The 16,802-nt window shown below is 41.1% G+C and overlaps 1 protein-coding gene across 5 annotated transcripts in view; it reads left to right on the plus strand.

Annotated features, from left to right (window-relative positions):
* ccdc14 (coiled-coil domain containing 14) overlaps window positions 1-14,375 on the plus strand; it is a 55,066-nt gene extending 40,691 nt beyond the window's left edge. For 3 of the 5 annotated variants that reach the window (XM_063050119.1, XM_063050121.1, XM_063050120.1), the window contains exons 9-13: window positions 2,909-3,050; window positions 3,526-3,608; window positions 10,742-10,981; window positions 11,056-11,188; window positions 13,284-14,375. In XM_063050119.1, coding sequence (XP_062906189.1) covers window positions 2,909-3,050; window positions 3,526-3,608; window positions 10,742-10,981; window positions 11,056-11,188; window positions 13,284-14,241 — 1,556 coding nt within the window. In that variant the 3' untranslated portion in view covers window positions 14,242-14,375. The remainder of the gene's footprint in view (window positions 1-2,908; window positions 3,051-3,525; window positions 3,609-10,741; window positions 10,982-11,055; window positions 11,189-13,283) is intronic. The other 2 variants (XM_063050122.1, XM_063050123.1) reach the window with 2 other exon arrangements.
* The last annotated feature ends 2,427 nt before the right edge of the window (window positions 14,376-16,802 follow it).

The following is a 16,802-nucleotide window of genomic DNA, read 5'->3' on the forward strand; positions in this document are numbered from 1 at the left end:
GAACTCTTCAATGTTACTGTAAGGTGAGCAACTGGAATTGAATATTCCAGTTTAATTGACTTGACATTTTGGAAGCATAGGCAGGAAGGAAAAAGAGTTGTGTTTGCTCCGTACAACAATAAGAAATCACCTTAATTTGGAAGAACAAGTTGCAGAATCACTTTTGCTGGAATTAACGAAGAAAAGGAAGTCAATACTGTGTAATATATAGGCCCTCTTTTAAACCTAACTCCCTCATTGGTGAGAATATAATAATGTACTCCATTCAACATTTCAAAGTACCCTTGATGATGAGTTCAAAATTAGGATTTTCAGAACAATTGCTCAGAAGGATAGGTTGTGAAACCAACCGTGGCACACACTATTTTAGATTTAATCATGCACAATGAGATAGGATTAATGAATCTCATAGTAAAAGGTCCTCAGAGGAGGAGAAAGAATTCGCAATTCAGCTTGAAAATGAGAAACCTTTGGTTTGAATTAAGTGCCTTTAACTTGAGGGCAATTATAAATATACAAAGGCAAAATTGGCTACAATAAACAAGGAAAATTAGTAAAATTGTAGACAAAGATCTGTTTTCATAACTAAAAGCTCCAAAAGAAAGATAATCCATCTATCACAAACTAAAGGACAAATTGCTCCAACATTCATTAAGTTCGCTTTCTCTCCATAATTCTATTTCCTTTGATTTCTTTCATATCCAAAATCTATCAATTGTCATTTCGGAAGAATTCAATAACTGAGTTTCTAAAGCTTTTTCAACAGAGAATTCTAAAGGCTTTCTACCTACATCATTGTCTGGTATGAAGGGCTACTGCACAGGACCGAAAGAAGCTGCAGAAGGTTGTAAATCTAGTCAGCTGCATCTTGAGCACTAGCCTAGGACATCCGAGTACTACCAAGGACATCTTCAGGGAGCGGTGTCTCAGAAAGGCAGCGTCCATTATTAAGGACCTCCAACACCCAGAGCATGCCCTTTTCTCACTGTTACCATCAGGTAGGAGGTACAGAAGCCTGAAGGCACACACTCAGCGATTCAGGAACAGCTTCTTCCCCTCTGCCATCCAATTCCTAAATGGGCATTGAACCCTTGGACACTAACTCACTTTTTTTAATATGCAGTATTCCTGCTTTTTGCATGTTTTTTAATCTATTCTATATGTATACGGTAATAATAAACCTGATTCCGATTCCTACTCCTGAGTCATTATACTGTATCAAGCTGTCTAAATTTTGTAATTTTCAATGAAATTGCCTAACATTCTTCTGAATTCTGCAGATGACAGACCTAGTCAAACCTACTTTCCCTGAAAGTGGTCTAGTGAATGCTTTGTGCAATCTCTCTAAGGCAAATATATTTTGTTTATGTAAGGAGACAAAACTGTATGCAATACTCCAGATGCAGAATCTCCAAGGCCCCATTGCAATCAATGCACACAAATTCCCTCGGAATAAAAAAAACATTATATTTTCTTTCCTATTTGCTTGATGCATTTGGATGTTTGTCAGTGACTTGTTTACAAGAGCTTCTGGGTCAGTTTGAACATAAATGTTTCCCAATCTGTTACTATTCATATTAAAGAAAGTTTGTTTTGAAACAGACATTCCGTTGGTTTTCCATGTTTTACCTGCCATGTTGTTGCTCATTCAGCTTGTCCCTTGAAGCCTCTTTATAGATTCCTTCCTACTTGCAATCCTACCTACCTCTGTATCAACAGCTAATTTGGAACTGATACTTGGTCCTCTCAGCTAACTTGTTGATCTATATTGGGAATATCTGGCATTCATTCCTGTATTGCATTCTGCCAACCTGAAGAAATGTCTGTTTCTTTCCACTCTTTTGATCCATGATGTTATATAATCCTCAGTTCTGAGTTCACTAACTTTGTTGGCCAACCTGTATCAGGCCTCATTAAAGGCCATCTGAAAATCCATCCCATCCATTGATTCTCCCTAATCCTCAAGCAAATTAAACAAACATTACATACCATTCATGAATCTATGCTGACTCTGCTCACTCCTGTTATTATTTTCTCAGTGTCCTATTATTGTATTCTTTAGTTTAGATGTAATATTCCAGAAGTTAAGGTTGTTATCACATTGACAAAAGGCGTAGAATGTTGTGAAGTTATTGGAACATTTTGGATGGAGAGAGTAAATTGAAAATATGCAAGCAGGAAGTTTAAAAAAAACAGACAGTAGGAGTTTCTACAAGTGTGTAAGAAGTGAGTAGAAAAGGTAACTGATTTTTTTTAAACGGATCAGCTGATGAGACAAAGAAACGGAAGACTAATTAAACAAGTATTTTATTTGTCTTTGCAGTAGAAAACACACATTGCATTTCAATAAAGGGAAAATGAATTTTAAAGCTATCCCTTTAACCTGAAGACTTGAATCCTTGGCCTGATAGGAAATGTTTATAAAGATAATAGGGTGAATTGATTGTCATTCAAACATTCTTGATATGAGATCGGTCCCAGCAGTTTGGAAGGGAAGTAAAATATATCTAAGTTAGTCTATCATCATAACACAATAATACTGGAATCCACGGTAATAGAATGGCATTTAGAAATCCAAGATGGCTTCACAGAAGGGAAAATTTGTCTTTGTCAAATGTATTAGTTCTTTGAGAATAATAACAAGCACGATGAATAAAGGGTATAGAGTGTCAGGATTTCCAGAAGGCACTTCGAAAGATATTATATAAAGGATTATAGTAGATGATCAGAGTTCATGACATTGGGAACAAATAGAGATACACAACTGACTAGCAAACAAAAAAATGAGACAATAAAAGCAAACATTTAAATCATAATTTATGGCATTGCAGGTAAATGAATATTGCAGGTTAAATAGTAATACAAAATAATAAATAGGTTTGTAAAATATAATTGTTTCTGTTGGCAGGTGACTCCGAAGTTTTCAGGTTAACAATGGAGCTAGAGGATAGCATCTCTCTATTGCCAACTGTGATTGGAACCACTAACATACAAGCAGAAATAGCTATGAGTCTTCAACCTCTTCGCAGTGAGAATGCCCAGCTTCGCAGGTCAATAGTATTTCTTTTTTAATGTTTGCTTTAAATTTTACTTTTTTAAAAAAAAATCTGTTCAAAATGTGAGCCAATTTGGGAATTAAAGGTAATAAGCATCACATTTCAAGATTCACCATAAGATATATTACTAAATAAATGTGGGTTGTTACTTGATATTTTTATTCAAATAAATCTATGGTGTCTGTTCCTCCTCGGTGGGGTTGAAGGAGAAGGACCTTGACATTCGAACATACCATAAATTTACAGAATTTTAAAATTCTGTTATTATTTTTGTCGACATTGCATCATTGTTTCAAGTCACGGGAAATTCAAAAGACAAGAGTCCTCGACAGTGGTAAACAGTTCTTGAACTGAAATCTCTCTAACTAGGAACTTTCTACTTTTATTAAAGTTATCTTAGTATTGTGAACATTGTTCTAGATCTGGTTTTTGGTTCTCAAATTATTTTTTGATCTATTAAATTTTGCAGACGATTAAGAATAGTGAACCAACAACTTCGAGAACGAGAAAAGGCTGAGAAAGATTCCAGGTCTACAGATTGCAACTTTGAAGGTATTTAATTTTTCACATAAAATGGGCATAATTGTTTTCAAGATGGCACCGGTGTCTGGCGACTCTGCATGTGCTCTCCCGAGCAAGCTGCCCTCTACACTATCCTATACCCGAGAAACCCTTCTAAACCTCAAATCTGCTACATCTATCAAGATCAGTAACACCCTGGCAAAGCTACTGACCCAGCTGGAGATCACCGCACCAGAATTGCTTCTTCAACTCGGGACCGCACCTGGACCCGACCAGCGAGGCCTGGTCCGAGGCCCACCACGTTCCCGGAGACCTGCGGCCTGCTACCGTGCCGGAGAGCTTGGAGACGTTGCCCATTCCAACCAGCACCTCTCTGGAGCAGGCAACCACACAGAAGTGACGTTGGAGACCTCAAGGTGCCCCAGACGTTTCCCTGGAGCGACCACTGTAAAGCCCCATTGGTGGACATCCACAGCTGCTGGAAGTGAGTCCTCCGGGATTAAGTGTCAGCTTCGGGGCCCGACCCAATCGACAGCCTGGGCCCCCAGCAGCTGGAAGTGGCAGCAGAGTCTCACCCGACCCAGAGCGCCCGACGATGCAACCCGCCAATCGATTCCCCTGGGACGCGTCCCCCAGCCTCAGAGCTAACAACAACACACTGCATCGATGGAAACCTGGAAAGGTGTACTATTTACCGAGGAAGCGTGGGAAAAGAGCTGGGCTGCTGGTCAGATTGAAGCTGAGGGGCTTCAGGTTCCCTTTGCCCACCATCCTACTAGCTAATGTGCAAGCCATAGAGAACAAGGTGGATGATCTTAAAGGGAGACTTACCTACTGCAGGGGGATGCAGAACTGTTGTGTATTCTGTTTCACCGAGACCTGGCTCTCCCCTGCCAACCTCGATTGTGCCATCCGACCAGAGAGATTTTTGATTCATCGGATGGACCGCACGGCGTCTTCGGGCAAGACGAGGGGAGGTGGTGTCTGCCTACTGATCAACACTGCGTGGTGCTCGGACACAGTGGCACTGACAAGCTCCTGCACCCTGGACCTGGAACACCTGTTGGTGAAGTGTCGTCCCTACTATCTGCCACGGGAGTTCACCTTGGTCATACTGACAGCGGTCTAGATTTCTCCCCAGGCGGACGTGGAGTGTGCTCTGAACATACTGTATGCCAACATCAGTGAACTTGAGACCAGGTATCCGGAGGCTTTGCTCATTACAGCCAGAGACTTTAACCAGGCCAACCTCAGAAAGGCATTGCCAAAGTTATACTAACATGTCCCCTGCCCCACTAGAGGCCCGAATATACTTGACCACTGCTACACAGCAGTCAAGGATGCCTACCATTCCGTCCCATGACCTCACTTTGGAAAATCAGACCATCAGGCCGTACTCCTCCTCCCGGCTTACAAACAGAAACTGAAGCGGGAGGTCACGGTGTCAAAAGTGGTGTTGCGTTGGACAGAGGAAATGGATGAGGTCCTCCGTGACTGCTTTGAATCAGTGGACTGGTTAGTATTCAAGGACTTGGCAGCTAACCTCGATGAGTATGCCTCAGCTGTCACGGACTTTATCTGGAAATGCACAGAGGACTGCGTGTCTCACAAGATGATCCGGGTATTCCATAACCGGAAACCTTGGATGAATTATGAGGTCAAGTCCCTTTTGAAGGCTAGAGCTGCAGCTTTTAGGTCCAGGGATACCAGTCGCTACATGGAATCCAGGCATGAACTCCGGAAAGCCATTAAAGGCGCCAAGAGGCGATATCGAGCCAAGTTGGAAGCCCAGGCTAACAGGGGGATGCAGATAGACTATGGCAGGGTCTAAATGAGATCACTGGGCACAAAGAAAAGACTGGGAATATCAATAACTGTGGTGCTTCTCTTCCTGACGAACTTAACATATTCTACGCAAGATTTGAACAGAAGAGGAGCATCCCGCTCCCTCCGGATGAACCGGACCTGGTGGCATCGAGATTCATCGTCACTGAGGAGGACGTTAGAAGGGCCTTCCTGAAGATAAATCCAAGGAAGGCAATGGGCCCGGATGGCATCCCGGGACGGGTTCTCCAGACCTGTGTAAGCGAGCTAGCTGGAGTGTTTGCTGACATCTTCAACTGCTCCTTGCTTCAGTCTAAGATCCCCTCGTGTTTTAAGAAGGCAACGATAATCCCGGTGCCAAAGAAGAGCAAGGTGGCATGCCTGAATGACTATCGACCTGTGGCTCTGACATCAATGGCTATGAAGTGCTTCAAGCGATTGGTTATGACACACATCAACCACAGCTACCGGTCAACCTTGTCGTTTTGCAATTTGCCTACCGGAGCAACAGGTCAATGGCAGATGCTATCTCTCTGGCCCTACATTCCTCCTTAGAACACCTGGAGAATAAAAACGCATATGTAAGGCTCCTTTTCATTGACTACAGCTCTGCCTTTAATACTATTATTCCAAATAAACTGATTCCTAAGCTCCAGAACCTGGGCCTTAGCACTCAGATCTGCAGCTGGATCTTCAACTTCCTCACGGACTGGACCCAGGCTGTAAAAATAGGGGACAAGCTCTCCTCTACAATCACTGAGCACTGGTGCCCCACAAGGCTGTGTACTCAGCCCCCTGCTGTACTCACTGTACACCCATGATTGTGTAGCCAAGTTTTCATCGAACTCAATATATAAGTTTGCTGATGACACCACAATTGTAGGCCGTATCTCGGGTAATGATGAGCTTGAGTACAGAGAGGAAATCAAGAACCTGGTGGCATGATGCGAAGACAATAACCTATCCCTCAACGTCAGCAAGACGAAGGAATTGGTTGTTGACTTCAGAAGGAGTAGCGGACCGCACGACCCCATTTACATCGTCGGTGCGAAAGTGGAACAGGTCAAAAGCTTTAAGTTCCTTGGGGTCAATATCTCAAATTACCTGACTTGGTCCAACCAGACAGAGTCCACTGCCAAGAAGGCCCACCAGCACCTTTACTTCCTGAGAAAGCTAAAGAAATTTGGCCTGTCCCCTAAAACCCTCACTAATTTTTATAAATGCACCATAGAAAGCATTCTTCTAGGGTGCATCACAACCTGGTATGGAAGTTGTCCTGTCCAAGACCGGAAGAAGCTGCAGAAGATTGTGAACATGGCACAGCACATCACACAAACCAATCTTCCGCCCTTGGACTCATTTTACAACGCACGCTGTCGGAGCAGTGTTGCCAGGATAATCAAGGACATGACCCATCCAACCAACACACTTTTCGTCCCTCTTCCCTCCAGGAAAAGATTCAGGAGCTTGAAAACTCGTACGGCCATTTTTGGGAACAGCTTCTTTCCAACTGTGATAAGACTTCTGAACAGACCCTGACCTGGATCTGGGCCGTACCCCCCAAATATATGGACCTGCCTCTCGGTTTTTTTGCACTACCTTACTTTCCCTTTTCTATTTTCTATTTAAATTTTTAATATTTACTATGGATTTGTACTCCAGGGAGCGCGAAGTCTTGAATCAAATATCGCTGTGATGATTGTACATTCTAATATCAATTGTTTGGCGACAATAAAGTATGAAGTATAATTCATTCAGCCTAAAATGTTGTATTGAATCCAGGTTAATGTATTGTTTTAAAAGGAAACAATTTTGGTATTTTTAAAAAGTTTTGCCAATGTTGCAGAATTAATTCTTTTAATTCCTTTCAAATGTGGTCAAGTTGGTGCCATGTACAGCAGCTGTGTTGCGAGCTCTGTACCTACTTTACAGTGTATTGCTAATTTCTGCAATTTTCTTTGCATTGCTTGTTTAAGAAGCTGATAGTCACACCAGATATGATCGACTGACTCTTCTGAATGTCAGGAAGACAGCATTTACCCACAATATGCTGCCTTTTCTACACTGGGAACCCCTCCTTATGTGATCCATGAGAGGCTCATTTGGAGGCTTCCTCAGAAGCGGCGAGGTAGAAGGGCTGGCGTCCTGGTGAAGTTGAGACGGTGTGCTAGTCGGCCGCCGCTCCCTGGCATACTCCTGGCTAACGTTCCGTCCCTGGACAATAAGCTGTGCAAACTAAGAGCCAGGATCTCCTATCAGTGGGAAACAAAAGAATGTAACATTTTGTGCTTCGTGGAGACCTGGCTAACGGAGGAGATACCGGATCACGCCATCTGGGTCTCCCTGTTCTCCCTGTTCCAGGTGGACAGGTCTAAAAACCTCTCTGGGAAGAGTAAAGGAGATGGAGTATGCTTCATGGTTAATGATGCTTGGTGCGACACCGGGAATGTGTATGCCCTCAAATCCTTTTGTTCCCTGGGTCTGGAGTACCTTGTGGTGCTGTGTAGACCTTTCTGGCTGCCTAAGGAGTTCACGGCTGTTATTATCACAGCGGTGTATATTCTGCCACAGGCTGATACTGACCTGGCTCTCAGAGAACTGTATGAGACCATCAGCACCCTGGAGACTGTACACTCAGAAGCTGCTTCATTTTTGCCAGAGACTTTAATGGAGCATCGCTGTCTAAAGTCTCTCTGAAGTTTTGTAAGCACATCCAGGTGAGCACACGGGGAGATAGCATACTCAACCACTGCTGCTGTCCCTTCCAAAATGCTTACAAAGCACTCCTTTGCCCGCTGTTTGGGAAATTGGATCATTCCTCCATCTTGCTTCTGCCCGTGTACAGGCAAAAGCTGAAACAAGAGGTGGCCACAGTTAATAGTGTCCACTGTGGGTCCGACTCATCAGTCTCCTTGCTACAGGACTGCTTTGACATCAACTGAAATGTCTTTTGTGATGAGGATGTCTCAGAGTTCACAGATGGGGCCACGAGCTTCATCCAGAAGTGCATCGAGGATGTTGTCCCCCAGAAATTGGTCAGGGTCTATCCAAACCAGAAACCCTGGATCAACAGTCCCATGCAAGCAGCACTAACCGCTCAAGACAGAGCTTACGTTGCTGGTAATCAACAGGAACTCGAGAAATGCAGCTATGATATACGCAAAGTCATCAAGGCAGTGAAATGACAATACAGAGACAAGGTCCAGACACAACTCCCACCAACAACACACACAGTTTATGGCTTATGGCCATTGCAGGCTTCAAAGCTAAGCACAGTGGTGCTGCCAACATCGCTGCCTCTCTCCTAGATGAGCTAAATCTTTTTTACGCTCGGTTTGATGTCGCCAACACAGCCCCCAGGGAGAGCCACCGAAGCGACCTGCACCTTAGTCATCTCTGAGGCTGAAGTACACAGGTGTTTCCAACGGGTGGACAGTCACAAGGCTGCAGGACCGGGCAGCATCCCAGGGTGGGTACTCAGAATGTGCACGGCACAGCTAGCAGGTGTGTTTACAGACATTTTTAATCTCTCTCTCTCCCAGTGTAGAGTGCCCTCCTGCTTCAAATTATCCATCATTGTTCCTGAACCTAAAAAGACCAAGGTAACATGTATCAACGACTGGCGTCCTGTCACACTCACCTCAATAATAAGCAAATACTTTGTGAGACTGGTCAAGGACTACATCTGCAGCTTGCTGCCACCCACAGTGGACCCCTTACAATTTGCCTACTGACACAACTGATCGACAGATGACACAACAGCCACAGCTCTGTGCACCATTCTTACACATCTGGAGAAGAAGGATGCTTATGTGAGAATGCTGTCCTTGGACTACAGTTCAGCATTCAACACCATAATTCCCTCCAGGCTTGACAGGAAGCTCAGAGACCTCAGCCTTCACCCTACCTTGTGCAGCTGGATCCTGGACTTCCTGTCAGATCACTGGCAGGTGGTAAGAATGGGCTCCCTCATCTCTGCCTCTCTGACCCTCAACACAGGAGTTCTAAGACCCCTCCTTTACTCTCTGTATACTCATGACTGTGTCACCACCCACAGCTCCAATCTGCTAATTAAATTCGCTCTCGATACTACATTGATTGGCCTTATCTCAAATAATAACGAGGCAGTCTACGAAGAGGAAGTCATCACCTTGACACAGTGGTGACAAGAAAACAACCTCTCCCTCAGTGTCGCAAAAACAAAGGAGCTGGTTGTGGACTACAGGAGGAATGGAGACAGGCTCATCCCTATTGGCATCAATGGATGGGTTGAGAGGGTGCACAGCTTTAAGTTCCTCGGCATACACATCACCAAAGAACTCACGTGGTCTGTACATACCGGCTGTGTGGTGAAAAAAGCACAACAGTGCATCTTTCACCTCAGATAGTTGAAGAAATTTGGCATGAGTCCCCAAATCATAAGGACTTTCTATAGGAGCACAGTTGAGACTATGCTGACTGGCTGCATCACTGCTTGGTATGGAAACTGTACCTCCCTTAATCACAGGACTCTGCAGAGAGTGGTGCAGACAGCCCAGCACATCTGTCGATGTGAACTTCCCACTATTCAGGACATTTACAGAGATAGGTGCATAAAAAGGGCCTAAGGGATCAATGAATCTCAGGGTTGTATTTGGTGACATACAAGTACTTCGATAATAAAATTTACTTTGAACTTTGAACTTTTTTTTACTATTATTTACGAAGCTTTTAATGACATTACAACAAACTGTATGTTTTTCAAAAACCTTGTAACTAATTGCCACATTTCCATTTGACATTTTACAACAGCCTCTAATAATAATTATTAGAATAATAAATGGTAAACTAAGCTCTGTCACTCTGTACAATACACAGAAGTGTTTTGCTAGTTGTCTATCTTATGCTAGTGTTTTTAAATTAACTTTGGCACATTGGAGTGCCAGCAGGACAAGTGCTGGATTGGTACTTTTAAAAAACTGAATTGCAGAAATATTTGTAAAACAGAAATGAAAATTGGAACAGTCTAGTATCAATCAAGACTCTTAAGTTGTTTATTCAATTTCTGTTACTTTGATTTTGACATCCACTAAGGGTCTTTGGAGATGTAACTAGCCTTGTATTAGCTGGCGCTTCACCGTTATCCATTTATACTATTCCATCTCTCACACTATTTCCTTTGCATTCATTGAGTATGAAATGAACTTGTTAATTTTTTGAGTTAATAAGACCATGGCTGATCTTTTATTTTAGGACCACTCTCTAGTAATAGCTCATATTTCTGGATTCCCTCAATATCCAAAATGTCATCTAAATAGCATAAGAAATAGAAGGCCAATTTCACCTTCTTTTACCTCTAGATATTTTTGCAATTTTTGCAGTGATCTCCTTACAGTCCATGAACACAACATTGCATACCCAGCTGAGAGAGTCATTGAAAGAACTTGAGTCATTGCAAAGGAAAAATGAAGAGTTGCTGAATGTTATAAGCAGTCAAAGAGAGCAGAACAAACAATTACTCCGGCAGATGCAGGGGAAAGAACAAGATCTGTTCCAGAGTAGACAGCAATGCGAGATGGACACAACTAGAGTCAAAATGGGTAAGTCAGAAATACTTTGATTAGAGTTCACTGAATCTGAGTAGATTTAATTTTTGTTGTTTCTCCTCTTCCAGAAGTAGATGAAGCCTTAACCAAAATGAGAAAGATTCAGCTAAATCTGGAAGCCTCGGAAAAAGAAAATCAGATCTTGGAAATTACATTACGTCAACGTGATGCAGAAGTGAGCAGATTGCGTGAACTAACCAGGTAAAACAGAGGACTTCTGTCAGCAATTTTGAAACTTCAGGGACTTGTATATATAATTCGCAGAGGATTTATATAAAATTTCATGTTGAAGTACTTAAAGCAAGAGCTGGACCTTTGATACAAAACTTATAAGATGGGTCTTATATCTTTTCTAGTTTCAGATTCAGCTTTCATTTTTGAATTTTACAATCTATGAATTTTAGTTGAAATAACTAAAGGGATCTTTTTTGAAGGGGAAGAAGTGCTATTTCAATATCTTATGATGATTTCTTTCCCTTTGTGGGAATTTGCAATCATAAATGGTCAGATCATTAGGTAGTTAATGTGAACTATTATTGGGCAGCAAGCAATATTCTTTTGTTAGGGCACGGAGGCAATAAAAAGTACATTTCCCAGAGTATACTTATAATACCCACAAGAATTATTCCTATAATATAAATGGGCATAAGTTTACTTAAAACTGTAAAATTCAAACATTAGTGTTTCCTTCCTAGCAGCCATTCTAAAGCCTTCCTAAAGCACTGGCATCTGTAAATGGTAGGTTTCAACTTAAGCAGTGCTATTATTAACAATGACACTGGATTTGATTGTGCTGTATTGCATTTCATTGGAGAATAAAATAATTTATTTCAAATTTTGCATAAAAATTAAAGTGGAGTATTTTCTAGTCCTTTTTTTCAGGTCACTCCACATATTGCCACAGAAAGCCTTTTCAATGTACAGGGCCTCATTACATGAAATTTTCTTTTTTTGTTTCCATAATTCCCCACTAGGAGGATTGCCTGAGTTAAACTTTTATTTAAAGCAAGATCAGTGGCAAGCTGACAATGCACAATGCAGTATATGTCCAAACTCCATAATTAAGTTTTGAGTATAACACATTTAACGAATAATATTGGTAATTATAATTGGTTGACCCTCGGTTATGAGCAATTAAGAGGAGTAAAATGAAAACCAACTTTGTTAAGTGCTAAAATGAAACAAAGTTTAATTGAGAACCATGCTGATATTAACATACCCCTATAGCTCGCTCATTAAAATAGAATTTGGGAGCTCAGAAAACTTAATTGGAGGCTAGCGCAGATGGCCTGATATGAGTTGGAATATTGTTTATTGCTCTTCCAGTAACCATATAACATAAGTGATCTTAAGCACTAGAAGAGGTGAATAAAAATGAAATGAAATAAGCACCTTGAGGACAGATGACAAAATATATAAATATTTAATTTGTTAAAGAATTCAAGATTGAAACATTTATGTTTGTTGGAGGCACAAATCTTTAAAATCCAAGGGCAAAGCTTCAATCTTCAGAAAGCATGAAAGAGTTTAGACCATTATTTTACAGAACAAAAACTGCTAATAGCTGATTGTGCCAGAAAACCTCATTCTGTTTGGATAGTTTACAACTCAATAATATGAACAATGAATCTTCCAATTTCAGTAACCCATACTCGCACTGTCTTTCTCCCACGCACACTTACCAGTTCACCAAGTTTTCTTCTCCTTTTGTTCACTTTCCCTATCCTTACCTGGTTCCATCTGCTCATCATCCCCTTGCAGTCTGATCCCACTTATCAACCACCAGCCTTTGTACAAATCCTCCCCCACTTGGTTTCATCTGCCCATCACACCCTCTCCATTGGGTCTACTCTTCCCTCAGACTGCTGGCATTTGCCAGCAACATTCAGACCCCAAAACTTGATTAAATATTAACAGACCAGTGTGCCTTATAACTGCCTAGCAAGTTTTTTTTATTTCAGTTCTGTGCTTCAAGAAAAACTTGTAGATGACAATTGATTAATATCTTATGCTGGTAAGGAGATCAATCTTGCAAATGAAACCTCCTTCAAATAATAAGTAAATGCAATACAAGTATACAAATTAAAGCTTGCTTCCTAATTAGTTCGTCTAATGCAAGAATTAGCAGGAGAGTTCTTACAGAAGTTTTTTTTTGGTTCTAAGCAGATCAACGTATCTCACATTAAAGTTACGATCCTATTATACTTTTAATATCAAGTGATTTAACTATGTGGTATTATTTTTACACTTGATGGGAAACGGTGATCACTCATTATGTGTTTTGGCTGCTCAACAGAACTTTGCAAGGCAGTATGGAAAGACTCCTTTCTGATCTTAGTATGGATTTTGTAAAGTCTACCTCAAGACTGACCAGAAACCACCTTCAGGAGTATGAAAGGCATCTTCAAGATGATCCGTGTTTGAGCTCTGTGGCAGCTTATCTTAAAAATCTGAGCACGAACTCTGTTCAGGACACACCGGCTTTATCATTGCCATATAAAGTACCAGAATCTGACCAATGCTCCACACCTGTTCAACCTAATTTAATTGCTGTAGCAGCCAGAATATCTCCGAATAATAGCCTGTCAGGAAAATCTTCACCCTCAAGTTTCTCTACATACAGGCCACAGATTGAATCTCACATTATTAAGTATGAAGACTCAAATCTGGACGAAACTACGTACATTCCATTAGTAAGCAATGCATCCAAGCAAGGAAATGAACCAGTGAGGGAGGAATGTATATCAGTGGAATCACATATTAGATCAAATGTTTTGCGTAATGATGGTGGAGATTCATGTAATGGACTGGTGATAATGCCATGCCATGATGAGTTGGAAAAGCCAGAAATGGTGATTGCTGAAGAAATATCTATTCCTGATAAGTTAAAGGAAAAGACTATACCGAGAGGGTGTTCATCAGATCTGGGAGCATCAAAAAATAATCACATCCAAACAAGGCCTTTGGACAGTATTATAGGACTTTCTAAACCCAATCTAGATTCATGGACGACTACTGCACTGAGAAATGGGCCACAGTTACAGAATGACACTGTTTCAGCTGTTGATTCAAGTTTCTCAAGTATTGATTATAGGTACAAAAAATCTAATTGCAGCGTGTCGTCATTTTCTTCATTTAATTCTTGGGATGAGCAAAACTTCCGGAATAGTTTAGCAGCTCTAGACGCTAATATTGCAAGATTACAAAAGAGTTTACAAGCTGATATTGAAATACATCGACCCCAAAATGCTTAGTGTACATAAAATATACATGTATGCATTAATTGTTTTAGGCAGGTTTTCATTTTACGTATTTCTTGCAATCATGGTTGTAGTTTTGTAATTAAATTTTAATTTGAGAAAATCTGTTTCTTAATTTTATTTGGATTCAGACCTATAGTTTTTCAGTTTGAATCCTTTAATTTCTTATTGGCTATTTCTCACAAAAACTAACTGATTTTATAGTTATAATGGTGAAAATGTCTGCATTCAGCATTATTTCTGAAGGTATGGATGTGTGCAACTTAATATGGAAACGTGAATGTTGTTTCCAGTGATTCCCTACTCATCTACAGTGATTTTTCCTGCAACTTTCTCATGCAAATTTAGCAAATTCAAATGAATTACCTGAGGCATTAATAAACTTAAAAATAATTGGTTTACTATTTGAGGTATAGGGACATTTAAAAACAAAAACTGACTATAATGATATAATATTCTGTATTGCATATGCACTATAAAACTAAGGTCTTTGATTTCTGCTCTAAATATCTCAGAATTCTTCAGTATGGATTGACTGCTTGGTCTTGAATGCTGATCATTTGCATGTTAATAACCAGTAAGCACATGACAGCAACAAACCTTCAAAAGGGGAAATTGACATGAAGATCAATTATTAGAAAATATGAGTCCATTCATTTGTCTTGGGCCAGTTTTTATCTCCAAAACAAGTGAATACCAGGGCTTCATTGCTGATTGCAAAATCCAGGCCACAAAACAAGTATTTCTTGCTTCTACCATTTCATTAGTATTGAAGTCATGGGCTGACTACGCATTTTCTACCTCATTACCATGTTACTTTGAAATATACCAGTAAGTATGTACATATAAAATCCTCCCTCAATACTTTGTCTCCAAGGAAAATAGACCCAGACTATGCAATTTTTCTTTATAACTCATGTCCTCCAATCCAGGCAATATCCCTGTGAATCTTTCCTGCAGTGAATTGCACACAATGCTAAAAGTGCAGCCTAATCAAGACGTACAACTGTAACATAATGTCCCAACGCATGTACTCAATGCCTCACTCAACCAAAGCAAGCATATGCTTTCTTAATCTCACAGACTGCCAATATTGCCACCTTCAGGGGTACAAGTGTATAGTTCCCTCAGTCTCTGTCCTACATTACGTCCCAAGGCTCTCCTGTTCGTGGTGCATGTCCTGCCCTGGTTTAACTTCATGAAATGCATTGCTTTGCATTTGGTCAGAATAAAAAGAGATAGAGGCTGTGGAAGAAGATAAAAAGGGAAAAAAATTACACCCCATAAAGGTTCTTAAGGTTGTAGTATATGCGGTTTATCTCATATTGACAGCTCAAAGCGGTGAGTAATCCCTGTGATGCCAGGATTTAACATTTTCAAGCCTTTCTAATTGAATACACTTTGAGCAAATAAATTGAATATTAGATCATTTTAAAGAGCAACATAATTAAAGAGTTGTCTTGGAATATGTAATTCCAGTTAAAATCTAATTCTTCAAGAAAAAATGCAAACAATTAAGTTTCACAAGAGTTTTTTTTTAACAGTATGCGGTCAATTCCCACATTACAGGTGTATTATATTCCTAGAAAACGGTTCATATTGTGAAGCTACATCAAAAGCACAAGTCGAATAAAGCTATTTTGTCACCTTTTCCTTAATTTCATTGAGCAGGCTTTATTCTGTGACTCTACCTTTTGTGTAGTGATGTGAATTTTGTGGGCGAATTTCCATTCCTTGAATGGTCATAAAAAGTGGTTGCCTGTATGTGTACTAACTCTAACTAGTCAAGAAAACGATATCCAGTAAGTAAATTATGTTGTTCGTCCATTGTCGTCGATGAAGACCTCAATACCATTAGTCACTTTGAGACTGGATGTGGTGTGTCTGAAGATGACTGGTCAGGCCAATTCTGGCACGGAATGTCCTGGCACACGTTGGGCAGACCTGTGTAGGCACTGCAGTTGTTGCGCTGGTGGGTCTGGACTTGTGCAGCTCGCGCTTATGTTGTGCTTCAGCGATGCGCCTTGTTTCGCAAGCTTGACAGCCCTTGTGGATGAGGCCGTGCCAGGTAGAACGGTTTTGTGCCAGCATTTCCCAGGTGGTCGTGCCTATGTCAAGTGACTTCAGGGAGGCCTTTAGTGTGTCTTTGTTACGTTTCTTCTACCCTCCGTGCGAGCGTCTTCCAGCAGAAAGTCCCCCAAAAAGGAGCTACTTGGGTATGCGCTCATCTGACATGCGGATGACATGACCTGCCCACTGGGTCTGTGCTCTCATCAGTAGTGTGTGGACTGATGGTAGACTTGCTCTACAGAGAACTTCAGTGTCTGGTACTTTGTCTTGCCATCTGATGCCGAATATTCTGCGAAGACAAGTCATGTGGAAATAGTTGAGCTGTCTTGCATGCCTTCAATACACAGTCCACGTTTCGCAGGCATACAGGAGGGTAGTGAGTACCACGGCTCTGAAGACCTTCAGTTTTGTAGCTGGACTGACTCCTGGACATTCCCATACAGTGGAGCGCAGTCTACCGAAAGCAGAACTTTCCTTTGCTATTC

The sequence above is a fragment of the Mobula hypostoma genome, chromosome 6 (assembly GCF_963921235.1).
Source record: "Mobula hypostoma chromosome 6, sMobHyp1.1, whole genome shotgun sequence".
Classification (NCBI taxonomy): Eukaryota; Metazoa; Chordata; class Chondrichthyes; order Myliobatiformes; family Myliobatidae; genus Mobula; species Mobula hypostoma.